Source organism: Besnoitia besnoiti, assembly GCF_002563875.1.
Source record: "Besnoitia besnoiti strain Bb-Ger1 chromosome Unknown contig00007, whole genome shotgun sequence".
Taxonomy (NCBI): domain Eukaryota; phylum Apicomplexa; class Conoidasida; order Eucoccidiorida; family Sarcocystidae; genus Besnoitia; species Besnoitia besnoiti.
The window spans coordinates 1,917,234-1,943,462 of record NW_021703915.1 but is presented as its reverse complement, the minus strand read 5'-3'; the positions used below and the strand labels follow the sequence as shown (position 1 = coordinate 1,943,462).

At 55.1% G+C, this 26,229-nt stretch overlaps 3 protein-coding genes across 3 annotated transcripts; 2 read left to right on the top strand and 1 right to left on the bottom strand.

The window, feature by feature from the left end:
• Window positions 1-137: 137 nt before the first annotated feature.
• Window positions 138-4,911, top strand: BESB_072930 (uncharacterized protein; the record flags this gene model as incomplete). The annotated part of the gene is made up of 10 exons (XM_029365666.1): window positions 138-170; window positions 662-787; window positions 1,034-1,157; window positions 1,507-1,586; window positions 1,816-1,927; window positions 2,314-2,366; window positions 2,799-2,914; window positions 3,668-3,746; window positions 4,048-4,121; window positions 4,599-4,911. 10 exons carry the CDS (start codon window positions 138-140, stop codon window positions 4,909-4,911), a joined length of 1,110 nt encoding a protein of 369 aa, XP_029218150.1.
• A 1,268-nt stretch (window positions 4,912-6,179) lies between these two features.
• On the bottom strand, window positions 6,180-8,025 carry BESB_072920 (uncharacterized protein; the record flags this gene model as incomplete). Its single annotated transcript, XM_029365665.1, has 2 exons — window positions 6,180-7,075; window positions 7,818-8,025. 2 exons carry the CDS (start codon window positions 8,023-8,025, stop codon window positions 6,180-6,182), a joined length of 1,104 nt encoding a protein of 367 aa, XP_029218149.1.
• A 2,017-nt stretch (window positions 8,026-10,042) lies between these two features.
• On the top strand, window positions 10,043-25,297 carry BESB_072910 (rhoptry neck protein RON5; the record flags this gene model as incomplete). Its single annotated transcript, XM_029365664.1, has 36 exons — window positions 10,043-10,094; window positions 10,451-10,513; window positions 10,884-10,907; window positions 11,017-11,191; window positions 11,467-11,548; window positions 11,705-11,891; window positions 12,062-12,142; window positions 12,254-12,283; window positions 12,521-12,679; window positions 13,117-13,410; window positions 13,900-14,088; window positions 14,312-14,395; window positions 14,681-14,704; window positions 15,024-15,422; window positions 15,714-15,731; window positions 15,853-15,917; window positions 16,125-16,359; window positions 16,616-16,831; window positions 17,173-17,253; window positions 17,354-17,383; window positions 17,704-17,781; window positions 18,042-18,157; window positions 18,557-18,986; window positions 19,268-19,678; window positions 20,109-20,602; window positions 20,866-20,913; window positions 21,056-21,085; window positions 21,434-21,521; window positions 21,789-22,190; window positions 22,739-22,771; window positions 23,114-23,146; window positions 23,624-23,698; window positions 23,964-24,191; window positions 24,496-24,579; window positions 24,955-25,062; window positions 25,206-25,297. The coding sequence occupies 36 exons, from the start codon at window positions 10,043-10,045 to the stop codon at window positions 25,295-25,297; spliced, it is 5,238 nt and encodes a 1,745-aa protein (XP_029218148.1).
• Window positions 25,298-26,229: the final 932 nt, after the last annotated feature.

Below are 26,229 nucleotides of genomic sequence, written 5' to 3'. Positions count from 1 at the left end.
CGATTTCCGTGTGTTTTGTGTGCTGGGTGCGTGTTTAGGACTTGTATTGCCTCGCGTACGCTCCGCTCCAGAGCACGTGTCTCGATTCTCTTGGGGACGAGGACTTCACGGCGGAGAACATCGTGAAAGAACTTCGCATGCTGCAGGAGTTCGCCACATGCGGATTCAAGGTATGTGCGCAGTTTGGTGCGCGCACGGTTAAGTTGGCGATTGATCGTTCCCTCTGCTGCAGCGTCTTGTGTCCGTGTCCGCGGACTGCCGTCGTCGGCCCTCGGCTGCTTACGGCTGTGCGGGTTCGTGAGACGCGCACCGAGGGCGGCGTTTGCGTCGGTATGATTCGGCAGTAGGTGCGGAAGCGTGTGCGGAGCTGACAACAACGCATCGCTGGCTTGTCGTTACCGTGCTGCCCCTTTTGCTTTGCGTGGCGGGGATACGGGGTGAGTCTAGCGGTGCCTAGTGCTCAGTGTGTGGGCCGTGGCGGCATCGGCAGAGGCTCGAAAGGGGGCGACTGGAGAGGGCGGTTTTCGTCTCCGTGAGTTTCCGAAGTCTCCTCTGAAATACTTCCGTGGTGTGCTCGCTTGTTTCGAATCGGGATGTCGTCGTCAGTCGCCGGCTGGATGACTGGCCTTTGCCGCGGCTGCTGTGTTACTGTGTTTGACAGAACTTCAGCAACTACTTCGAGAGTGCCGATGGAAAAGAGAAGTCCTCACAGGCGGCGGCTGCGCTGTATTGCCTAACAGGATTCTGCAATCGCATCCAGACTCTGTCGCTTGCGGCCAGCAATTTGGTGAGCGTCCGGAGAGCGTCCTCGATTGTGTTTCCGCAGGCGTTGGGGTTGTGTGTGTTTCGACGCTGGTGGCTGTAAGGGCACAGCGCCGCGGTCCTCCAGCCACCGGCACAGCCGCGTGCGCGTGGATGTTGACCTCATGCCTTTCCTCCTCTTCTCTCTTTGTCTCAAAGCGGATATCTCGTGTGTGGATCCACGTGAATGCGTGTGCCTGTGTCGTGGTTTCTGGCGTCCGACGGGTTTCAGGCAGGAGGTACCATGCAAGATGGCTATCCGGACGGTGCCCCCATCCTGAAGGAGCTCGTGGCGACTGCGAAGGACGTTGGACTGACGCCTGCGGACAGCACCATTACCGATCTTGTGGATTGCGGTGAGAGGCATGCGGGGGTCCTCGTGTGGGCGCGGGTCGCTGACCCAGCGGCACGATTGTCGAAGCCGCTTGTTCGGTGTGGGAGGGGAAGGGAGGGGGACCTTTCCTCCCGTATATTGATGCACTGGGAAGTCGCCACATTGGACTGATTGTGAAGCGTCCTTCAGACAGACTTACGTAGGCTTCGTTTCTATATATTTTCAGTTGCAGGTTGCGGGTCCCGCGTTCGAAGCCGAAAAATTCGTGTGCTTTACACTTTTTTTTTCAAGGCAGACAAGTGTTTTCGGTCCAGTAGCATGGCTGTTTTATGCGTGGGAACCGGGTTTTTGTCCTTCCCTTTTTCTCGCAGAGAAAGACGCCGAATGGGAGACCCCGACAGTGGGGAGAGGCAAGGTCGAATTCCGCAGCTCGGTTTCGATGATATCATGCGTGAGTCGCGGATCTATTTTCTTGTTCTCTTTTGGGGGTCTGTGCCGTCTCCGAGGAAGGTGGTATGTGGTTAGATATTGCCTCGCGAGTTCAACTGACAGCAGCCTCCTCTTGTTTGTTGTGAGAACGCGCAAGTGGTGAATCAGTGATTGCTTGGGCGGTCACGCGTATTTCGCCGAAGTCTCTCGTGACAGCGCGGACCTGGTCTGTCCCTTTTCGATTTCCGCAGAAGGCAGGCCAGGAGGAAGCCCCTTCAGTCAGTCACGTGCCCGTGAAAGCTGATTTCAGCCGAAAGAAGGTCCGGAAGGCAACAGGCTACGCGAAATTCAACTTCGAGAAAGGTATGGTGTCTGTCAACGACCCGTCGAGAGCGTGTTGTACCGTATTCGCGCTGGAACAACACGGGTGCAGGAGGGCGATCCCGGCAATGCCGCTCGCATCTGACTATTGTTGCGGCGACGTGGAATGCCGTGAACGCTAGCTGCCCTCGCGGGCAGCGCTTCTATGCCGCTGAAAGGCTGTCGCATGATGCCATAGTTCTCGTAGCAGCACCAAGCCGGCGGAGCCCAGGAGTGCGTGTCCTAGTGGGGGCACGGGTGGCGCGAGCTAGGGAATTGCAGGCCATAGCTGGCTGCGTGTGGAAAGGGGGGAGGGTGCTGTGTTTCAGGAAGGTGAAAGCACACCTGCAGCTGCAGTTTTCATGCTGTGTGATGCGTATCACTTCCAGAGAAGGATGAAGACGATCAGGACGATGCGTCCACGTCCGCTAGCTCGCAAGCGGTAAGTGTGACAGAATCTATATCGTGGCGGAGCGGGGGTGGTGGCACCTCTTCGTTCGCAAGTTACACAACCCGGTGTCTGCGTGCATAGTAAGGTTGTCGACTTCAGAAACGGACGCACAGACTTTTGTCTCGGCGAATATGTATATATGTGTACTGTAAGCGGCCTCATCACGTGTGTATCCCCAGTGCGTGTACTGTCGTCATACGGGGACGTTTTCCGTTTCTGGAACGTGTGTGCTGTTAGTGGCGATGAGTTCCGTCTTGAGACGGCTGAAGGTACCGCGACGTCGTTTCCCGTGGAATGTTCGTCCGGGTGATTTGAGGTCTGAACGGTTGAGGACGAAGAAATTTGTGTAGTTGCTTCACCAGATTGCGCATGTGAGGCGCCGCAGACGGCAGCTCGTGTGCTGCGTTATTTTCGTGTTTGCAGAAGAGCAACAAAACGACACCGGAAAATGAGAAGCGAGACCTCCAGAGCACCCCCAAGTCCTCGGCTGGTCACCCAGAAGGTGGATCACGCTCGCCCTTTTTGTGCAGACTCTGCACGTAGGTTCCCCCTGAAAAGCCTTGTCTCGCTGCGTTCTTCGTCTTGGTAACCGTAGTGTAATACTTCATGTGTATTTCTTCCTCACCTTCGACAATTTGCTTATGTGCGGTCAAGAGGGCTCTTTCTTTCGTTTTGCCAGCGGCTGCGCGTGTGCTGACTTGTTTTGTGTTTCTGCGTGCCAATATTCACGCCCATAGCTCGTTTCTGGTCTTCTACCAGTCCTTGCGAGGGTGTGAAAGCGCGTGCATTTCTTCCGTTTTTGTGTCACGTCCATCACGTCTGTTCCTCAGGCCCTGCTGGTAGGCTTCTAAGTAAACTGCGTCATCTTGGACCTACTCCTAGGAGCCGTGGTCGTTTACAGTTCTAGTGTGCGGACGTGTGTCAAATTCTGAACTGCCGTGGCGCCGCGCTCGGTCGACAAGATAGTGTCAGGGACTTCGAGTCGCGATCATGCAGATGTCGTTGCGCGGGAGGGAGTTTCTCAACGTGTGGTTAGGACGTTAACGCGGCACCGGAGGAGCTGTTGTAGAGTTTGGCAGCTACGGAAGGGTGAGCCTTCCCGCTCAGTCGTGCTGCGTTCGCTCGCCTCGGAGTTTCGTTCTGTTGGAGAGGCGTTAGTCAGAATCGTCCGTTTTAAAAGGTGCGCTCATCGGATTTTGTGATTCTCCATGATTTTGCGGCGGAAACAAGTGTGTGCGCGCCTTTCGGGTCTTCGTAGCAGTCTCTACTTTGCGGAGATCTGTTGCGTTCAGTGGTGTCGATGACGAGCCAGAAGTTCACGTCCTGAGGCGCGAAAGTTCCGTCTCCATGGGCGTCGTTCAGGAGATCAACGTAAGCGCGCGGTCGACCTAGTGCGTGTGCGAGTTTTACTTCCATATCGCGTTACTGCACGGAAGATAATCGGTAGAGTTTGCGATAAGACGTGGCATGCCATGAATATGTGGTAGTGTGTGTGGGTGTAGTCCATCCGCGCAGAAGTGGAGAGTGTGCGTTGTGTCTGTAGGAGCGTGTGCTTTCAAGCGCGCTTGAGCGTCGTATCGGGAATGGTGGTAGTCGCTTTCTTCCACAGAGTCTGTAGTGGACAGCGCGGGTGTATTTTGCTATGCATGTCGGCTCATTCGTGTTTGTTCAGGATCCCGAAGGCGACACTCACTGGCACGACAGCGAGCGCCACTCAGGCCGCTTCAACCGTATTAGAAAACGAGTGTACGCTACAGAGAAGGGGGAGAGTGGAGATTGACAATCTCGTTTACAAGCCAGGAGCAGTTTCGTGTGGAGTCGAGGAATGGGGAGGTTCATGTGGAGGGCTGCAGGTTGGTGGCATTAGCGTGCGCGCCAGTTGTGGTATCTACCCATCGCCTCTTCGTGTCTCATCTCGGTCCGCCCATCCTGGCGATGGAGGGGGGGTATTTGAATTTCAGAAAGACGCCGTTGGATATTCATGTCTCAGATAGTGTGGAAGGCGATGTTTCCGCAGTACATTTTCGCAGCGTCTCATACGGCAGTCCCCAGACGGAAAGGCCAGCAGATGGGTTCTCTGCCGCGGCGTACTTTGTGAAAGCTAAACGACGTGAGCGTGTTGATGGGGTTGCTAACGGAAGGGAGGAAGCTCCGAGGGGACGAGGAGCCAAGAAGAGGCAGGCTGTATGATCTGGTGGTGTGTGCCTTCGCTGTCTTGTGCAGGCCGACCGGGCATGCTTCCTTGATGAAGAGAAGCAGCGACGACCTTCTTGAACTTCTCGAGCAGGATGACACTGAAGAAGGAAGAGCGGCGAGAGAGATCCTCATGCGCAACACTGCCCTGAACACAGCTGAGTGCCCGATCTTTGCACTGTCGGACGGGGAAGAGGAGGCGGAAATTGAGATTTTGCGCTGTGTTGACGGAGCCATGGACTTCGGGACGCAGAACTGCGTGGCAAGCGGCGAAACGCGTCTGAATGTAGAAGATTTCAAAGTTTTCCTTTCTAGTTGCGAATACAGTGTGACGGAGATCTAGTTCGGAAGGCGTTGCTGAAGGCAGGGGAACGCAATTTATCTCAACAGGATCGCCAGAAATGTCTTGCATTCCTGGAAAGACACTCCATCGCCTCCCGTACGTGATAACTGATGTCAACAAGCATGTTCGGCATGGCACTCCTGGGCGAGTGCTCAAGAATGATAATATGGAGGCGCGGAACCGTAGTTAATCCGGATTTCGGGTACGTCAACAGTGGCGCTGAGTAGTTGCAATTTTGGGTGATATTTGGTTGTGTGTTTCGGGGGATGCTACTGGCGTGAACGATATTTTCGGCTAAAAGCTCGTCTCAAGAAGAGGGTGGGCTCGGCGGTGTTTCCTACAATTTCCGAACTCAGGCGCGGAGGGACTTTCCGTGAGGCGCTTAAAGAGATCGGATATGCGTTGCATTTCCTGTGGAAGTTGCACGACCATCTCACGTAGGAGACGAAAGATTGATGCATGCGGCGACAATCTGGTTGCTATTTCCGGCCGTGATCGTGTGGCATTCCGGTTCAACGGAGATGGGGGTCGCGTCTGTGTATTGCTCCCACGTTTCTGTCGACCGTCTGTTTGATGGCGAAGGCATCTGCTCTCTGGGCTGCACCTAAAGAAGAAGCGGGTTCTCATGTCTCCTCTTGAGCGGCCAGTTGACATGTGGGCTGGTATGCCAAAGCTGTCTGCCCATCACTGTTCACTTGGGGACTGGAGACTTATTGTCATCTTGGGTTCGATAAAGTCTCTCAAAGACTTTATGAAGTCACGTTTTTCTCATCTAATATTGCTCCAACAGATGGGATACGCCACTCACAACAAGTGGCTCACTTGCGATTTCCGCCAAACATCTCGTCTCGACTGGCGCTGCCAGTGCATGTCCGAGAGGACTCTAGATAAAATATTTCAGAATCAGAGACTTGATCGATAATAGGAGGGGTAGAATATCCAGAATTTCAGCACACCTGAACAGGTCCCTACTCTGAACAACACTATACAGCAGTTCCCGTTTCTACGCCCTCGGCGCACTGCCATCATTTTTGGATCGGGGCTGGCGTAGCCAATCTCGCAGTGTCAGCGGTCGGTTCAGGCTTATTGCGAGACGGCTAAAAATCGTCGTTGACAAGGCGATTCGGGGCACAACGGCATCATACTCTATGAGTCGCACGAAGGAAAAGGGTCGTTCTAGACAGCCACGGCAACCATCAATTCTTCTATTATCTCGTTCAAGTCTATTTTGGAGCGTAGAGAGGCAGCAGCAGCGATGTCCGAAGGAATTATTCTGCAAAAGCCCCTGTTATACCTAGTGGGTCGACCACAGCGTCGAGAAAAAATGCTGCCATAGAAGCAGGCAGGGCAGCATTGCCCACAACCTCGCCCATCTGAATGGCGGTTCCCAGCACCTTGTCATACGGCTCGCTCCAGTCGCCGGTTTCTGCCGCAGCCTGGAAGCGTCCGTTGGTCACCATGCCCAGCGCGCCCCTCGCCCTCCGCAGGAACGACATCTCTGGAAAAGTTGAGGTTCCGACTTTATCAGTTTTAGCCTGCAGAAGGTCCGTAAGCCTGCTGGGGTTGCCAAGGGGCTCGAGGAGTTGCAGGAGTGCGAGTGTGGCGACTGAGTAGAGATGTCCTTTGCCCCAATTTTTACCAATTTGGTACGCCAGGCTCGATATGTTTAGCGCGTCTGTGGGATACGCGAGACTTTCGGACGCCAGTGGATGCACAGTTTGAGTTAGCCAGTTATCGAGAAGCGGTGAGAGTTTCAACGACTCTGTTGCTCGCTTCACTGTGAAAGCGGCGAGTGCTTTTGGGGCAATGATGGACATCAAGAACGGGCTACCACCAGAACTACGTACCCAGGCGACCTTTAGCGCTGCAGTTGAGAAACTTTTACCTTGGCGCGTGCCTATAAGATCACACATTGTCGAATGCAGATCCAGAGGTCCGAGGAACCAATAAAACGCGTTTGCAATGCTCAAGAAAAAGCCTTCAACGTCTATTGTTTCGCCGGCAGCTCTCGCTATCTCCAGCAAGGCGGAGAGATCACCGGATGGACCGGCCAAGTCTTCTATACGCAAACCAACGGGGTTCCACAGCTCAAACACGTCTCCGTTCTGATCACCTACGCTTGTTCTGGCATCGCGAAGTAGCTTGGCGGCCTCCTGAGGGACCCCTGCACGCAGCAGGAACTCATCGGAGAAAGCTGCGACTAGGTTAGCATAGTGGTCCCCCACTACAAACCGGTCTACAGTCTCACGGGCAAACGACATCAGTAAGTTCCTTGCCAAAATGATTCTGTCGGAAGGCTCAGAGGGGGCAAATTCCTCCCCCCCTGTCTCTGAATGAGACTGCTTGGGCAGCAGTTCAGTGATTCCTGTTTCATCTTTCGTAGCACGGGTATGTGCGGGATGCAGTTGCCCGGGCTTGCCGGGCTGCAGAAAGTATCGAGGGAGCCAGCAAGGCGAAACCGTCTCCGTCAAGCCGGGACACAATCTGCTGAATGATGACTGCTGCTAGACCTTCTGTGTGACCCAAGCTTGAAGGATGCCATCGCCTCAGGTCGTGATTACCGCCTCCATCTCGCCCGACGCGGTGCGGGAAGGTCGTTAACCAGTAGCACGGCAGCACTGAGGTCCAAGATGCGACCCCCAAGCACGCCATCAACGGCCTACAGAAAGTATTGAATCTTTCTCTTGGCATCATCTACAGAACCATTGTCGTTGCCTGCCATGGTGTGCTCGCCGCGCAGTTGCCTGTTCAACAGACCTGAAGGAACAGGTTCACCGCCCGCTCACGCCGCATCACCTACAGTGCAAACACGGTCACCGACAGCCCCTAACACTGATAAAAGGGAGCTGTACTTGGTTTTCCTCCCTCGTCAGTGATGGCAATTTAGTGTATGCTTGTGCGCTCACCGGCAACGAGGGCACTGAGGTCAGGCTCTTCTTGTTTGAAGACAGTGTAATATGGGCTGACGAAACGAAGAGGCAGCCGGAACTTTCGGAATATGTCATCTACGAAGATTTCATTGCCGCTTGCCACCGGAACAGGCACATTGACGTCCGGTCGGTAAGCGCTAGATGTTGCTGGGGTGCCGGGCAGGTTTGATCCTGCGGCCCCCATAGAACACGTTGCAACTAGTGCACATGCTATTATCGCGCAGTTCCTTATATACTCACGCATGGTGATACCACTATAAGAGAAGTACACTGTCAGAGAATTCACAAAATAACTTTGAAGACTCCGTTCCACAAACAATGTCTTTTGCGTACTTTTATGCAGAGACGAGTATACTCTCACGGGGAAGGGGTATTATTTTTACGCGGCCAGAAGAGCGCGTAGCTTCTGCCGCTGTCCAAAATGTTGACGACCAATACCTGCGGTTATAAGCATGAGACTTAACGGAACATTTCTTTCGGGCTCGCAACTGGTTTCGAATTGTGCTAGCGATTTGTGGCGACATGCTGAGCCCCCCAGCCGCTGGTTTGCTGCCCAGATCGGAAGTCACCAGGCACTGGCCTGGTGCGACAGTGTTCCGGACAAGCTGCTTGTAAGCGTTCGTCGACATTAGATAAAGACTTCATAACTACAGAGGGGACCGCAGGTATACAACTTGGAAGCCCCACATTTAAGAAAATAAGTATGCCAAACTGCCAGCCGCAGCGGCACCTAACCTCAGGAGGCATGGATGTGTTCATACTGTCATAACTCTGCTGGTACACCTCACACAACGGTGTGCACACACTTTGTCTTAGTACGTTTAAACACGCAGCAGCTAAGCACACAGTCCAGAGGCTGATGGCTCAAGAGCTTTCGGCGGAAGTGCCCGCTTTTCATCTCCTCATTCTGCCGGCGAGGATACGCATTTCGACAATCGCAGGCCCCATAAATCTTGTGGTAGGATGCACAGTGTTTCGGTCAAACGCCACTACTATAAGAGGGGGGGGGCAGTTGGTGACCGCCGTCGCCCACTGCTCGGCACCGCCTCCACTGTGTCGACGGTTCGACGTCTGAAAACGCAGAAAAGGGTTTGTCGAGCCGTTCTGTCGCTTGGGGGTCGGTCCCTGGAGGGATGCAGACGTGGTGAAGATCCTAGAATTGCCTCTGCACGGTAGTCACAAAATTCTTCCTTTGCGTGTTTGTGATGTCTCAACGTTGAACAGTGGAGAACCCCGAGAGTGTGGAATGACAGTGTGGTGCAACATGGGACAACATGGCCGCATCTAGTGATTTGAATCCCTGCTGTCGACAAAGTTCATTGCTCTCAGTGATACCAGCAGTAGCCTTCATGTGCTCGCACCGCCGCGAGAGCATGTCACTCATCTGTGGCGGTTGCAGCGCGTGCTGATTTTCAGGAAACACTCCGGACATCAAGGGCCGCACGAAGGGAGAGCAACCTAGCCGGATGTTAAGGCGTCACCCGGCTATTTTGCAGCAGCCCGCATATCATACCTGCTGATTGTGCTTCTTCCGGTATACCAAAATTAGATCGCCATTTCACGGCAGATTTGGTCGGGAGACGGCGAGGAGAAAACGAAATTCAGCTCCAGACGCCGCCTCCGATTACTAGCGTCGCGGCGGAGGCCAGCTTGCGCTGGCGAGCATCTTGACAACGGTGGCGGCTGGGGTCGACGAGAGGGTGGCGGTCTAGAGGACACGTCAGTGAGCTGCCAGCTGAAGGAAATGCGCGCAATTCGCGTCGATTAGATCTGCAGGTCGTTCTTGCCTAATTTTTCGTTGTAGATACAAAACGAGCCGGACAGGACGGGTTAGGTTGGGAGGGGCCGGCACATCACCATGTCTTTGTCAGTTCGGTCTTAGTAAGAGACGGCCTGTACATGCTGACGTCTCAAGCCCTGTACGAATGTATTTCTAGCGAGCCTCTGTCTTCTCAGCTCTGGGATTGTCTTCTTTCTCCTAGGGACCCTGGCTAGTTTCCAAGACAAACATCGAATTGTTTTGTTGCTATATACACGGAAGGGGGTCGAGGGCGGCGGAATTCATGTTTTTCCCGCTGCATTCGATACTGCCTTCCCCGTTCCCTTGTCTATTAATCCGTTTTATGGGGACCGCTTCCCCCGGGATCTGCTCCTGCCCCTGCCCAGCGGCCTCCCTTTCTTTTTGAGTCTTACGAGAGACCATGGCGAAATATACCTGGGGGCCTTCTCTATCTTCTCCATTAAACATGGCTGGTGAGCATTTTCCACCTGCCGTACATGTTAGGAGACCCGGCCGCATGAGCCTGTTGCCGTCAAGCACGCGCGCACAATTTGCATGAGCACGGAATAATGGCAAGAGAAAGTTGCAGATTTTCTTTTGTCGTGGGTGGCTACGCGCCTTCATCTTACGTCTAGCACTACAGTAGCATTGCGTTACCACCGCTTCTCTTTGAATCAGTTGTTGTGGATGCATGGGCAGACGGCTGCTTTGTCACGCCGTCGCCTGCGCAGATGGGGACCGCCAAAGAGGCTATGTGCGCTGCAGTGTTTGGCTTCTGGTGGCGTTCTCACTCTCTGGCCGCCGGATTCTCTGTGCTTTTTGTCCGCAGCTCTTCTCCTTCTGCTCCTTGTCGGGGCGCTGACTGTTGAAGCGGCTTCCCGCCCTTCTGTCTGTAAGTGTCTTTGAAGGATCTGGAAGGCACACTTGCTTGTTTCCGGGGAAAAATATCGTCCTTCATACCAATCTTCTCTGCTTCGCGTGTCATTTTGTTTTCAGCTACACCGGGTAGGTGTTTGGGGATTGCTTTTCTGAACAAGTGCAGTCAGACGTGGCGGCGTTATTTACCGTGTCGCTTTCAGTGCAGCCACATGTATAATCGTTTTTGTTTGTTGTGTGTTGTCCACTGCAGAAATGCTTGCCAGTAAGTGGAGCCGTGTGGCTGCGAGAGAACGACTTTATTCAGCATTTGCAGTGATCCTGAACTTCTGCTGTGCTCATGGGGGACTTTTTGTGTGCTTGTGTGTGATGATGCTACCCTGCAGACGCACAGAAGGGCTTGGAACAACGTAAGTCTCGCCCCCTGCGACTCAGTCAGATTGTTAAAACGGATATTTGCCACCATGCGGCATGATACATGAGAGTCTGCTTCTGTGCGTTACCGCGGTGCTGCTCCAGTTCGCAGGCTTCGAGATGAAATGAACAAGAACAAAGAAGACATGAAGCAATCGGGAGACTTGGAAACGCCTTTCAACAAATACTTTCGGGGCGGTGATTCCTCTTTCACAGACCTTGCAAACATGGATGACCAGCAACTTCATGTTGCGTTCTATATGATGTCGAACCCGAACAGGTTCGAGGCAGGCTATGATCTTTTCACGGAACTTTTAAGGTGCTGTGAGACGTCGCTTCAAGGCTTCCTACAAAACGCCCGCCCGGATATGCCTCCCAGTGCATCCGTCGCTCAGTTGAAGGTCACCTGCAGGGGAACAAACATCGGACATTCCGTTGCAGCACGCCTGCGGAGAGAGCTCCTGAGACTGCTCGAAGGTACTCCTCTTCTCAACGCAGGATTGTGTCTGGTGTTTGAGTGAGGTTCCGGTTCGTTTTCGGTGCCCGACTATTCAGGCCTTCTCTGCTCACACTGTACTTTACGCGCTCATTGCGTCAGGTTTCCCCTGGTGTGTTTGTCGTGTTCTCAGGTGGCAAGGTACGCGCGGTCAACAGGAACAGGTTTCACCTTTTTTTCGCGACTTTGCCGTTTTTCCGCTTGGAAGCTGCTTGCCCATCTTGTTACACGTTCATGCGTCTTCTGCAGCTTGTAACTGGTATCCGTTCCAGCGACCTCTGCCGATTTGGTTTGCAGGTGTCTGAGTCTGACTCGGAGGGGTCTCGAGACGAAATGTTCGACACGGGGTTCTCGCCGCCCGCCATGAACGCCTCCGCAACTCCGGGAGGGGACAGACTTGTGCATGTCATGGAGTGCACAGCTGTAGAAGGGAAGATCGATTGCTCAGGACTCGCTCCTGGAGCCAAACAGCCTCTCTATCGGGGTATGTCTCAAAAATGCCAACATTTCGAGGGGCGCGACGAGTCTGGGTGAAGCGTAGTATCTAGCGCAAGCACCAACGGGGCACAGTCGTTTGCTTCTGACGTCTGCCCCGGTGCACAGTGTCGTGCGACATCATGTGTCCTCTCCCGTTTGGTTGGCTTCTGCATTTAGGCGGCATCGACGCGACAGAAGTATTTCAAATGGTACAGCCGAGGACCGTAGGTCCTGCCGAATATGACGAGGAGCGACCGGGTAAGACGGGTTCCAGCGTTTCAACTTGTGATGCAATCATGATGACGCTAAGGGTGAGCCGGCGCTTATTTTGCCGTTTGACTGCTGACGTGCGCCTGTCTTTTGTTTCAGATTCGGTTCCTGATTATCTCTCTCCGGCCGGTAGGTCACGGGCGCCAGAGATTGCTCACTGCTCCCCGTCCGCTGGGTATGCCGTACGTACCGTCCACATTTCTACTCAGGCAGACGCGACTCGCGCCGACTGCCTCAGCTGCTGTTTTTTCAGCAGAGGTGCTGTCCTCGAAATCATCTGCCACCTCGCAAGAAGAGAACAACTGGAAACCGAGCAGTTGACGGAGCAGGGTTGCGTTTTTGTGCTTGTCGTGGCCTGCGTTGCAGATTTCATGACGCTCCAGCGATTCACCCAAGCAGCCACCGCTTCGAGCAGGGCTTTTTTGGAGGACCCTGTCAATGCTTGCCTTGCGCAAAGGAGGCCCACATACATTTGCACACTTCTCCAAGAGTTCGCAGCCACATCAGTCATCCTCGAGGAATCTGGTAACTGCAGAGGGATGGCGTTCGCTGCAGAGAGGAAACACCGGACGAGGGGATCCACAGGAAGGGGGGTTGCCGCAGCTGCCTGAAGCAAGCTAGTGTCGACGGAGAACACGCTGCATTGAGGTTGTCAAAAGAAACCCGGCTGCGCACTTGAGCGCGCAACAAGACCTGGGAATCGACGGTAGAGGACTGGAGCGCTCGTGGAGATAAGCTTGCTTGCTCCACGCTGGCTGCTTCCGCTGCTGTTCGACGTTGCGGGAGTCACCTCTTCCACGCGGTAGCGAGACGCGTCAGGCGGAAGAGGCCATCTCCGAGGAGTGCTTGGGAAGCCGGGAGGAATGGCGTGCTTGCCGCAGCACTGTTGCGCCTGCTGTGAGGAGAGCCCGCCATGTGTGGACCTAATCTGTCCTTCCTTCGCTGTCCTGTTTTGTCACCAGGCAACCTCGTCTGCGAAGCGCGGGAGGCCCCGTCTGGCAAAGAAATTGAAGCGATCAACGCAAGCGTGAAGGGCCAACCCGTCATCCGTCACGGCGCCCTCGCGCAGCCGTCCGGTGGTGTGACTTCCTCTGCTGCTGGCAAAACGTCATCGTCACACCCACCGAAGACAGCCGGAGCCGCGTCGGCGGACATAGGTGCACAAGCTCCCAAAAAAGAGTCCGCTTTCTCGAAGCTGAAGTCATTGGTGCCCTCCTTTGGCCGAAGGAGGAAGGACTCGTACGACGTGGCTGCAGGTACGAGGGGGCAGGCCCTCTTTGGAGTTTGCGTGTTCCAGCCGCAAGCAGGCACTGTGAAGCTGCGTCGAATGCCTCGAATATCCTTGTAGAATCGAGCAGCGGCCGTAAGCTGGCCGGGTATCTTCGGCAGGCAAGCGTGGTACCGGATCGACGGCGAGAGTCCTAAGCCTTTACGGAGGCGGGCATTTGTGGCTCCTGAGGGCAGCGTGCACCTTGATGAGGTCTGGGACGTGTTCCAGACTTTGTGCGAAATCCATCCTGCAGCAAGTATGCACCCTCTGTGGCCCGGATTCACTGGTACTTCTTGACTGCCATCAGTGTCGAGGTGCTCGCGGCGACGTAAGCGCGACGGGCGGTGGATCTATGGAGCGCGAATGTGGTTCGCTCTGCCACGGGTTTCTGTCTGATACTCTGGCGCCGTGCTACTTCTGCAAGTCCTTGTACTCTCGATGGGTCTTACCCTCCTATCTGCGTGTTCTGCCGCAGGAATTTCGCAACTGGAAGAAGCTGCGGCCGAAGGCGAACAGTCCGAGGGAGAGACAGCGGAGGCAAACCTGAACCCGCCGCCGTATAATCCCAACTCAGGGCAAGTGGGTGTCCCAGAGGCTGTAGTCAAGGCGTACGAAGAGGCACGCCCCCTCCAGCAGCAAGTCATTGACAACTTCAAGCGCCAAGGTACGCTAGTGCTTCGATCTTGGGCGGGGACAAAGCAGGAGTCTGTATGCCGTTTGAGGTCGTATCAGGGGTATCTTCGTATCGTATGGGCTTCGGAGTTGGCCTCACCTTTTTATGCTTGAGATGTTGAACGACTTTCTACGCGCGACGTGAAGTCCTTTGATGTCCAACCGGAAAAGACAGGTTATTGGGCTCCGCGGCTCCCTATGTTTTGTTTTTCTAGTTACCGAGGCAGCCGCGAAGGCGGACGACTACGCTCAAGCTTCTGCGTACAACGCAATGCAAAATGCTCTGGCGAAGGTTTCTGGTCAGTTCCGCCGGTGTCGCTCTGAAGCCTGCTTCACCTCATATTACTAGCAGTCTGGCAGCCGCTATTGGAGTTGCTCCCATAACGTTAAAACGCACCTTCGAGACGGGAAGAACACCTTCCACCCTGCCGCAGTGCTGGCTTGAGTCTACCGTCCGCCTCCACATAGTCTCGGGCACAGGCACGGCCGTTTACCCTGTGGATCAGCCAGAGTACGCCAATCTGTTCGCATACTTTTCATGTACCACGTATCTTATCTTGTGTCTCCCTTGTGTTGGCGTGCAGCTGGCTACCACGTCCGCGCAGGCAGTGAGTCTCCCTTTAGGTCTCCTCTCTTGCACACCCGTTCTTCCTAGCAGATCTCCACAGATCGAGTCGCTTTCCGGTCTCTCCACGTTTCGCCCGATGTGTTGTCTCATGTACCCTTTTCTTCTCTTTCCAGTTCTTTTCCGTCTCCTCTCTGGATGTGTCCTTTGCAACGCTGACATGGTGTTTATTATTATTATTCGGCCCCGTTTCTCTGGGTCCAGCAGACCAAAACATTCTTGCTGCCGAGAGACTCGTTCTCTCTATCCCGGCTCTGATACGTCTCTTTTTTCTGCGAACTCGTTCACCGTTTTACCTGCAGCCAACGTCATCATGAGCTCCTGCAAGCGTCTCTTGGAGACGCTGGCGGCGAATCCTCCTGGGAACGGCGTGACGGTTCCCCTCGACACCATCCGGCTACAGCTCATTTCAGCCTTGACGCATGATTTCGCCGTAGCCCAGGCTTTCCTGGACTACCCGCTGAACATCGTTCAGAGTGCCTTGGATAACCTGTCGCGCCAGACGGTAGCGACCGCACTCCTCGAAATTGCTGGCATTGAGGAGCTCATTCACGAGACAGCCGGAGTCAAGTCCCGACTTGCTGCAAAAGGCGCGGACACCGCGGAAAACGTCCGGAAAGAAGTCCTCCACGAAGCGTATAGGCAGCTGAAACTCGAACTGTTCCAGGAGATTGTTGTGAAAGTCTGCGATGTCATCGATAGTAAGTCGAATCCCCTTGGGCTACGTATATTCCGTGCGACCCATGAGATTTTTTTTGCCTTGTGTAATGATGTTTTGGTGTTTCCTGCCGATAGACCGCTGCATGTGACCGCCTGTGCCAGTGGATTCTTTAACTTCTGTCGACCGCTGCCTGTTTTTCTCCACGGATGCATCCAGCACTGCATACTCCACAAGAGGTTGCTTGCCTACGCTCTGCTAGCTCGCTGAGCGTGCGACGCGTTGGTGGTTTGCTTTGCATAATCGGATTTTTGTTGCTGTGTTTTGCGTGCAGACCCTGACAAATTTGTTCGTAAGTCGGCTCCACGGAAAGAGACAGCATCTTACGCGAATAGCATTCGGTTTCAGCGGCTGCATCGGCGGGTATGTCTTCCTCATGCGTGCCTTTGTGCTCACAACGTGCCTGCTTTCAGAAAGGATCCTTGTCACTGAGCCAGCGCCCACCACGCCCCTGCGCACAGGCGGCCATCTCGCTGCGGTAAGCGTCCGCGCCTGTAAAGACTTTTGCGGTGTTCGACGTGTAGAATCCGCGGCTGGAGGCAGCATGCCTTTAGAGACCACCTCGCGGCGGCATCGCATGTTGAATGTCCCGTGGGTGGCGCGACCGCTACCACTGCCAAAACAAGTATTTCTGTGGGAGGCCGTACGTCCAAGTCCTCTATTCTTTTGACTGTCGACTTCTCAGGAGTATATCCTACACTTGAGAGACGATCTCTGCGACGTCACGTCCAGCGACGCTCAGATCTTTCCCTCAGCTCCCGCCGACGAAGGCCTCAAGGACTTCCCCAGACACAACCTGGGCGAACGGATTATGGGCTGGATGGATGTCATGGTTCGCTCCAAAACCGTGCGCAAGGATCTCTTCAAGATTATCGACTTCACCAAGACTCAAGAAGTCCTCAACTTCGCCAACGAATCATGTGAGGAGACTTGACGCGGGCGGAGGGAGGGGAGGGGAGAGGGGGGGGTGAGGGAGGGAGGGGACATGTTGACCCACCCCTCGGGAAGCGTCCAGATGCGTAGAACGCGAAAGCTCTCTACGGGGGAGACCTTCCACCCCCAGGCGAACTGCAGCGTATTATTAACGCGATTCCATTGTGCCAATGCGAGAGATGCTCCAGCCGCCGAGTGTTTCCGCTCGTACGCAATTGGTTTTTCTCCTACATGTGACTGCAGGGAAGGCGCAGATCGCCGAGCTGCAGGGGCCAGCCACCCCGGCCCCAGGATTTTACGCCATCACAAGCAGCGGCTGTCGGAACGTGAACGACGAGATCAAGAGACGCTACTTTGATTTGGTCGCCCACAACTCTGCCTTCATGAAGCTTAGCAGACAAAGAAGCGACGCGTCCCGCCAACGGCTCGTGCAGAAAGTCGCCATGCTCCACAACGAAGGTAAGAATTCCGATCTCGCATGCTGCTCGCACCTGTATCAATCTCTGCCCTTTGCCGTCTTGGATCTTACGCTTTGGCGCACGCCCATCGCCTCGCGCGGGCCTTGTTCTACGTCGCTCTCTGTTTACTCGAACACATTGGCGCTGTTTGTACTCGCCTGCACACTTACACTCTCACACAGCGTTTTTTCACCGGATATATTTTATTTAAGATAATTTAGTCATGCACTGCACTGATCCGCGGGAAAAATAGAGGCCTGTACATGTGTCAAGAAAGTTCGGATGGCGTGTGGATTCAACTGCATCGACGTCGACAGGCCTTGTTTCGATTTCGGTTCTCAGGCGTCTTGTCCCAGCTGCCCCTGAGCGCGGACTACGAGCTTATGGAGCTTGCTGATGCCATGCAGAAGAATTTCGTGGCAGGTAAGGCACGCTTTTTTCTCCGGAGCCCTGAGGCCCATAGATGCGGTATCTTTCCCCCGCTTGCGCAACAGTGTCGATTGTTCTGGATGTGTGTCTGCAGCCCCTAAACAGCTCCTCGCCCGTCGAAAGGGTAAGTCATTCTTCGTTCTCTCATGAGCGGCATCTGGGCGCCTCTGCGTAATGCCTACGCGTGCTCACTCAGTGAAACACCGCCTCTGCAGCCTTGTCTGGCGTCGCGTGCCACCCATTCACTTGCGCTGTGAAGCACGCGGAAGCGGCATCACACCATCCACGGTGCATGGCTCCACGGTAAAGTCCCTGTGCCGTGGGACAGGTCCGAGAAGGGACGTATGGGGCGAGCCAGCCTCTCAGTTGCAAATTCGCTGTCTGCACCACGTGGCTGAGTGTGCCTCAATATTTGACTTCTCGTGAATCTTTGTGCCTCTCCAGCCAAGCACTCGCCGTACGGCTACCTGGAGCTCTGCGACCTCACCTGCTTTCGACAAGTGGACAAGCTCCACAACGACGGTATGTGCCTCATCTGACCCCTTTTCCCGGTCGCGTTCATTCTTTTTCAGCTCTCGACAGTCCATGCGAAGGCAGTTGGTGGCTGCTCGTCGCTGTTGGCGCGGCGTCTCGCATCTGACTGAACCCTGCACTCCAGCGTGCTGTCTTTCTCATCGGTATTTGGAGCTATTGCCGTTTCCGATTCGCTGCACGCGTCCTCTCAATCCTCCAACGACCAGCATCCGCAGACAGTCCGTCTATGTGGTTCTGTTTTTGCTCAGTTATGAGCACAGTCTTTTTCTCTCTGGACGGCACCCTGATGAAGGTTGTCTCTAAGGTCCACCGCGCATACGGAATTGCGAAGGCCTTCTTCCAGCTTGGGCCTAACGAGCAGCACGTAAGGCCCTAGAGAGCGCGTCGTGGATTCCTGCGCACTCGACACTCCAAAGCGTGGAATCCTCGTTTCGCACTTTCCTTCGATTGCCGATATCCCGTTGCTTTCTTCCCACAGCCCGCGCCAGGGATATGTGTCGCTGAGTACTGCAGGATCGCCCTATTTGCTTGCTGTGCTCCATTGAGTACGAATGCGGCTCTCTGGTTCCCGAGCAATGAGTAGTTCTCTTTCAATCGTTCGCTTGCATCTTTTGTTCGCCACGCCTGCCTTTCCCGGTCTGCGGCCGCTTTCGGGGGTTGTGAGCCGTGGGTGCTTTCCTGCCAGTTCTAATATGACAGGGGCATCCCGGCTGCCTTTCTAAGTGTTGCTCTCGCTGGCGTCTCTCCTCGTGTCTGCCTGTAGATCGCGGACCCGAATCTCGGCATGTGGGCGCGTCGTCTGTTCAACTTCTGGGAGGCACACAATGAAGTCCGAAATATGCAGGGTGTGAAGACTGTCAAAGTGAACTACAAGAAGCTCGAGAAAGGCGAATTCACGTTGGATACTGTCCACATGCGCGACGCACTCGTCCGCTACGTGAACATGTTGAAGGCCGACCCGGCGACTCGAGATCTCATGAACCTCGTCATTCACACGTGGATTCAAGTCCGCGGACTTCGCAATGCCGCCAAGGGCTTCAAGGACTCTAAGAAGGTCAAGGACTCGCTGGGAGAGTCGGCTGTCGGTGCGGTATTCTCGAAGTTGTGGTATGAACACGACGTTACTAACCTGGCGCCACACCAGCACTTAAAGCCTTTTGGAGCCCCGCTTGCTTCCGTGGCACTTCAAATCGGTAAGTCAGACGGCGACGGAAACAGAAGAATGGCCAGCGGGGAAAAATTCATGGAGAGGAGCGCACACGATGGAGGAGGGGTGGATTGTTTCGTCTAGGGGCTCCCTGCTTGGATTCGTTCTGTCGTGATGGCGGGTGCATCGAGGGCTTCACTCGGCTGCGCGCCGTGAAACATCTCTTGGCACAGGAACCGCCACACGTTCGATTTCGCCTGAGTGGGATGCGCCCACCCCCCGCCGAGTCCTCATTTTCGCTGCAACTCTGATGTCACTGACGTGTAGGTTTCTTCCTTCATACTGCGGTCGAGGAGTACAAGATGTCGATTTTCGAGAAGGCGGGCGCCCAGATCAAATCGTGGTTTATGGGCATCTTCAGTAAGAACAAAAGGCGCTCGATCCCGCGAACCTGGCAGGAGGTGGTGGCCGCGACAAGGCGCCAGCCGAGGATCGACTTAAAGAAGTACCAGGGTGGGCTTCTGGTGCTTAAGAACCTCGCGAGAATGTTCCGCGAGAGATTCCTTCACCGATTCCACATGCAGGGGCAGGGAAGCAGAATCGACTACAACACTCCCACCCTCCTCATTCACGCGCTCGTCGCCCTATGGATGGACCCCACACTCAGCCGTCTCGATCTCTCCAGCCCGCACATTCACCAGGCCAAAAAGCTCTTCTGGTACAACGTCTGGGTCAACGGTAAGGCCACGCTAAACCAACGAGAGCTGCACTTTTTGCGGGCGGACTCGACGGGAACTCGCGCTCCACCGTCGTGTAGCACATCGCGAAAGGCGTCTGTGTGAAACAAGCCGCGATACTTCCTCACATCTCTGGCGCCGAAATCCGAACTGTTTCGCCACCGGATATGCTGGTCCCGGTCAAGGTCGGTACGCCCGTCTTCCGTGAGCGCGGGGGTCTGCTCCAGACACCGGCTCTCTGTTGATAGATAGCTCAGTCGTCCGCTCATGTATGTTGTCCATCTCCTCTAGGTGTCTTTAAGGATCTATGTGTGTCTCTATCTGTCGTACATATAGGTATCTGCATCTACGCATATGCTAATATGCCTCTGCACATGCATACGTGTTTCATCCGCTGCCTGGTGGATGAGTCCTTTGCTGTTTGTCGACAGAGAACGGTCCCTCCAACGCGGCCGCGCGCATCGTGCTTGTGGGGTGCAAGAGGTTCACTCATCTCGACGCCGGAGTTGTGAGAAGCGTGACGACCGCGACTGGCGAAGTTGTACAGGCGGGCTCGGACATTCTGAAGATCTCCAAGATTCGCGTGAACAGGAGCAGTATCGAGTCCTACATGAACCTCCTGCAGGCCTCGTACGAGGATCCTCTCACCGTGATTCAAGTCGCTCTTGACCTCGCAGAGCGGTGCGAGGGGTACACCTCCGCTGGCGACCGCCGCGCCCACTCCTTCGCCAGCTCCTTCGCGGGTGAATCCGCGGCGGGAGACATCTCCGCCGCGAACGCCCCAACGACAGGATCTTTCGTCGAGAGCAAAGAGCATGCATCCGAGGCCGAAGACGAAGACTTCGACGATGACGAAAATGTGGAACTCTTCTACCAGGACCTGCCGAAGGAGGGCCAAAGCTTTGCTCAGCTGGCCAAACTCAAAGTGAGGACGAGGACCAGCCATACATCGAGCCCTTTGGGGCAGACTGGAGGGGGGGGGGGGGGGGTAGAGGGCGAACTGTGTGCATGATGGCAGTGAGAATCTGTGCGCATAAACTGCTGTTTTGAAGGGAACATTCACATCGTCGGTTTGATGTCGTGGTGGGGAGACGCGCCCGTGCCTAGATCTCAGGGGGAATCGATTTGTTGCACCCAGAGTCTCAGACAGTTCTCGGCTGTTTGCCTGAGGTCTCGTTGGCTTTCCAGGAGAAGACGAAACTGAAGCTGCTCAAGTCAAACGGGCCAAAAGGACAGGTGAGGCGCTTTTCACGCACGCGAAGCCGTGCGCGTGGACCGACCGTGTTCCCTCCAGTCTTTTCAGCGGCGCTTGATGCAGCGAACAGTTCTCTGGCTGCTCTGTTCCAATGGAGCTCTGATCTGCCTGCTTTGTTTTCAGGCGGCGGTGGCAACTCCGAAGCCCATTAAAGTAAGCACCTGGCGGGGAGCGCAGGACCACAGTCGCGGAGAGGAGATAACTTGCAGGTGTTTTTCCTGCACTGGCACCACTTAGTGCCAGGAGGCAGCAAGAATTTTTGTACAGAAGAAACTGCCAGGTCCTAGACGTGCTCTCACTGGAGTCGTCGTTCGTCAGAAAGACCGTGTTGTCGCCAGCTTTGTGTCCAGAGGCGGACCGCACACGCGCTGCCGTAGCACACACACACACATAAACTCACACGCGGTCAACAGGCTTGCTGAGTCCTACGTTTGAGGCGGCAGATGCGTCGAGTCTCCTCTGAATCCGGCGTCCTGTGCGCTTCCGTTCTGCCGCGTCCAGGTCAAAGCTGGAAGTACCGACAGCGAGACAAGTGCCGCCATTCTGGGATCCAAATTCATGCTGGATCTGTGGTGCATCAAATACAAAAGTGAGGCAGGGGAGAGAACAGGGTCATCGTTCTGCGTTAGGTTCCTCTGCTGTCGCGCACAGTGAGGAGATGGCCTGCTTGACTGCGCCTGGTTTTCTCTTGGCTCTGGCGGCTGTTCCTCGTTTCTGTGCCGCTCTGCACGCGACCCGCGTGTGACTCGATAAAACTCCAGACGGTTTGAGTACCTGAGAGACCTCGCAGCGTCTGCTTCTTACTCGTGGACTGCTGATACGGAAAACGCTCGCTCTGTCCGCTGCGACCCTGCAGACATGGTCGTGGCCAAACTGGCGGGCATCAAGACGACGGACGTCGCCGCGATGCAGAAGGAGATCGAGAAGGTGTACAACGCGGTCGGCTCGATTAAGATCGCCGTCCCCGCGTACAAGAAGTTGTGGGACATATCGATTCGTTGCGACTGGATGGTGAACTACCCTGACCAGGATAAAATGCGGGCCTCACGCGCAGAGATGGTATCCTACGCTCTCTCAAAGGCAGGCACAGGAAAGAAGATCAAACGCGCTCTGCAGAAGGCCAGCTCGTGGATCAAGAAGAAGGCGCTGGCATTCAGCAAGCATCTCAAGAGGCTCAAGGAGAGGGTCAAAGGCGCCATCGGAAAGGCGTCGCCGGCGAAGGCGAAGGTCCGCGACTGGGCCACCGTCAATGCGGGATGTAAGTCTGTCGGCTCCGCTTTTCCTGCTGCCAAAGCGAGGGTAGCGCTGCGCAGCTCTAGAGTGTTTTGCTCTGTATGCCACAGACAGGGAAAGCCAAGTACTAGGGAGCGGCCTGAGAGGAACCTGCCGGCGCGAACGTTGTTGTGAGCCGCCACGGTTCCTCGCTGTTCTACGGTGGACTTCGCCTTCCTTTTTTCAGTGTCAACGCATCTGCGCTCCCCTGTGTAGCCGAATAGCTGCACTCTTGAGCCGCCTGCATCTCGTGTCTATGCACGCATCATGAGCGCGTCTCCAGCGGTGAAGACTGGTCCCCGCCTGTCATCAACTCGCGCGTGTGAGCTGATCTGCTTGACACTCTTCCCTCGGAGCACGGGCGGCGCTATCTGCGTGGAATAATTCGGCGCTCGTCTTTTCTACGAACCCGGAGAGGGCTGTGCCACTTCTTCCCTGTCCCTGAGACCCGTGAAGAATCAGTGTGGCTCAGATGCCGTCTACTGCATCTGTGCATCCACGTACAAGCGAACTTGCCTGCGTTTCTGTCTGCAGTGGGCCACTGGACTGGCAAGGTCTACACCACACGTAAGTGCTGCCTCGCGATGTGCCACGTCCTGTGGCATGCTCCCTGCTCAGATATGGTTGGAGTTCGGAACCCGTTTCGCGAGTGTGGGTCCCCTCATTTAACGTCCGAGTGCGTTTAGGTGAAGGCGCAGCGGTGCACGTATCTGTAAACAGCCAGGCGCGTGTGCAAGCGAGTGTACCGGTCCATACGCATGCTGTGTCTGATGATACCGCCTTCGTCCGTGAACCTTTCAGTGCAACCAGGAAGCCAAGAATGGTGCAGTGAACAGAGTCGGCGGCTTCGGTGGCTACTCCTCCCTCGACGCGGTATTCTGGCTTCTGCGTTTTCCACCTGGTTTTCAGATCTGACCTTCAACGAAGACGAAATGGCCTGCAGTAAGTCAGCGGGACAGTCACACCACGTCTCCCTCTTCCCTATTCTCGGCAGCTAGTATAAGGAGATATGCACATTCATCTGGGTGCCTCCCCGTGCGCGCCGTCCCTCCTGCATCAAAACGTTCTCAAGTGTCCGTTTTTCCATCGTCCTGTGATGAGACCTTTGGCGTAAACGTGTGTTGCTCTTTGCCGGAGACCGGCTCCACGCAACGTCTTCTGACTGGCGCCGCTTCCCAACTGGCAACGCTATCTGCAAATGGCGGGCACAGCTTGAGCCCCTTTCTAAATGCTGCCTAGATCCAGATGACCCGTTGTCTCTCTGTAGGCACCGTTAGATTTCCGCGTATTCTCTTCTACAATTTCGTGCGTGGCATCTTCCCTCTCTGTGCGCTGTCGTTCGCCGGAGGCGTCCGAACGGGGCTCCTGCGGTCTTCACCATCCATCAAATCTTCGGATTGCCTCTCTTGATGTGCGCAGACGGCCCGCACGAGCCGATCAGGGCCGTCTCATGGAAGGACGGCTTCACCACGTATGCCTCGTCCTCACCAAGAGGTGCGTCCACCATGTCCTCAAAAATGAGCTTGTGTTTCGGGGTTCTCCAGGGTTCCCGCTGCTCTTGTGCTTGCGTGCGGAGAGATTCGAGATAGATTTTCACGCATGTACGCGTACGGTAGGAAGGGTGCTGACTCTTAGTCATTTTCTGCGCATGCGCGGATCGCGCATCGGTCTCTAAGGTGGTTCCGCAAACAACCCCTCTAGACTGGGCTCAATGTGCACTAGTCCGCTCTTCCTGGGTGGTGAATGTCCCTGTTTTCAGCTGAACAGAACTTCGTGCTATGCAAGGTCGCCGATGGCAAGCACTGCTGGGCGACGCGCGAGGCGCTTTTCTACAAGGGATGGACCGGCACTCCCCTGTACCAGCATGCGCACCCCGCGGGCTTTTGGCTCGAGGAAATCGCTCCGTCGAATGGTATTTACGTCGTGAACAGGGACGGCTACCTCACGACTGGCAGCAGCCTGACGCTCCAGGACATCTTCGCCAGCGGTGAGCACGCGTCGTCGGGGAACCAGAGACCTGAGGAGGTCGGTTCTGCGCCACGGCGCACGCGAGCGACGAGGAGGGGGAGGGTGTCACTAAGTGCAACCAGATGAGGGCTCCATCGTCGCGAACAGCCGACGCGGGCTGTTCACGTGAAGCCGTCGAGGCATGCTGTCGGCATTGCTGTGAATGGCTGAATTACCAGCCCCGCTGCACCCGGAAGGGTTGTGCGCAAGTCCCGCAGCACTCCTTTTCGAAAGAATCTAAACACGACGCCTGTGTGTGTATCTGTGCACGTGGCTGTTCGCAGCGGAGCCCGTGGCGCTGAACCCGCAAGCGGTCATGCGCATCATCGGCTCAGACGGAAACCTCATCTACGAAGGCCCCGTCTCCGGTGAGGACGCGTCGAAAAACACTATCTGCATCTGGTCACAAGGCCGCCCAGGGCGATGTCACAGGTCGCCTATGCGCGTTCATACACACTCATTGCGTCATTCGTATCATAGTGGGAATTATGCGCTATGCGTCTGCGAGGATAGAAGATACGTTCGGAGCTGCCCTTGTCTCCAGTATTCTGAAAGAGGAGGGCGCCGCCTCCGCTTTGCGCGCTCTTCTGAATGGTGACCTTCCCTGCGTCTTTGGGAGCACGTTTGGTGAACGGCTCGTTTCCCGCGTGCTCAGGCTCTCCGTAAAGCGAACTGCGGAACAGAGGAGCTACAGCGACTGGAAGCGCATTTTATGTTGGCTGTGCGCTGTCGTGTCCTTCTAGGCGTGGTACAAACCCCCGGTGGCGCGGTGACTATGGGCAGCATCCGCCAGCTTGTCAGCGGCGTGCAGGCGGCTGGCGATAACATTGAAGTCAGGGTCAACGTTGCAGGTAGGATAAGAGATCGCCGAGCCTCATCACCTCTGTCGACAGTCAGGAGCTTTTGTCCGTGGTACCCGGGAAACTTTGTTGGCCTTGACAAATCGTAAGATAGAAAAACACAATCTGGTGTGTGAGTCTGTATCCTTTCTCAGGTCCGCAGCTCTCGAGTGTCGCGGAGCTCAGTGGAGTCTACAAGGGGCGACCCGACCTGTACGTCCGAGACAGCGAGCACCAGGGAAATTAACATGAATTATGGTTGCAGGGCGATTCTGCTAGTCTGGCCTGGAGTCTTCAGATTAGCAGTTCATGCTTGAGTCGTTTCCTTTCTTCCACAAGATAGATTGTTTCTGGCTGAGTTTTTCGGGGTCGCTGTTAAAACAGGCCACGTCGCTTTCGATCGGCATCGCGCTGTTTCACGCAGAGTGCCTTTCTGCCCTCATTTGTCTCGTGTTCGTTTTGTAGTCTGCCATCCGAGCGTCGCTCTTCCCACATTGTTTGCCGTTGCCCAAGATCCGTTCGCGTGAATCTTCCTGCTACTCCGTTCCGTTCGCTCTCTCGATTAACGAGGCGAGAGTTTCGCTTCTTCAAACCGCCTTCGTTGCCACACGCTCCCAGTCGATTTGTTTCTTGACTCGCGCCGCAACCTCGTTCACTTTGGTCTTTTTCTGGTACCTTTTTTCAGGATTATCCGATAAACGATCAAGCGATCTCAGGTGCTACGCACATCTCCGTGTATACGCTACGGCCTTTCTTCATACGGGGCAACAACTGCGATGATGATGATGGGAGCCGCATCCGTGCACTGGCTGCCTTCGCATGGAACTGCGCCTCCTGGCGACCAGAAGAGGACGATCCTCCTGAGCTGTTATGAAATGGATGCCCTCTGTTTTTCTTTTTCCAATCCGTATACATCCCGATTTACTCTGATGTTCTTCTGTTGAACACTGAACGCGGACCAGACAAACGTAATCGATTTTTGCCTTCTGAGCATGCACTCAAAACTTCCGGTGTACCGTGTCACCGTTGTTATCGTGCGTGTCGGCCTCCAGGGATGTGAGGGAATATCGGTTTTAGTTTTTTTCTTTGTTTGCAAATTGAACTACCTTGTTGGCTGATCAGCACGAACATGCGCGTGAAATATCGCCGTATTTCTGAAGTTGTCCAAACGTGGAAAAC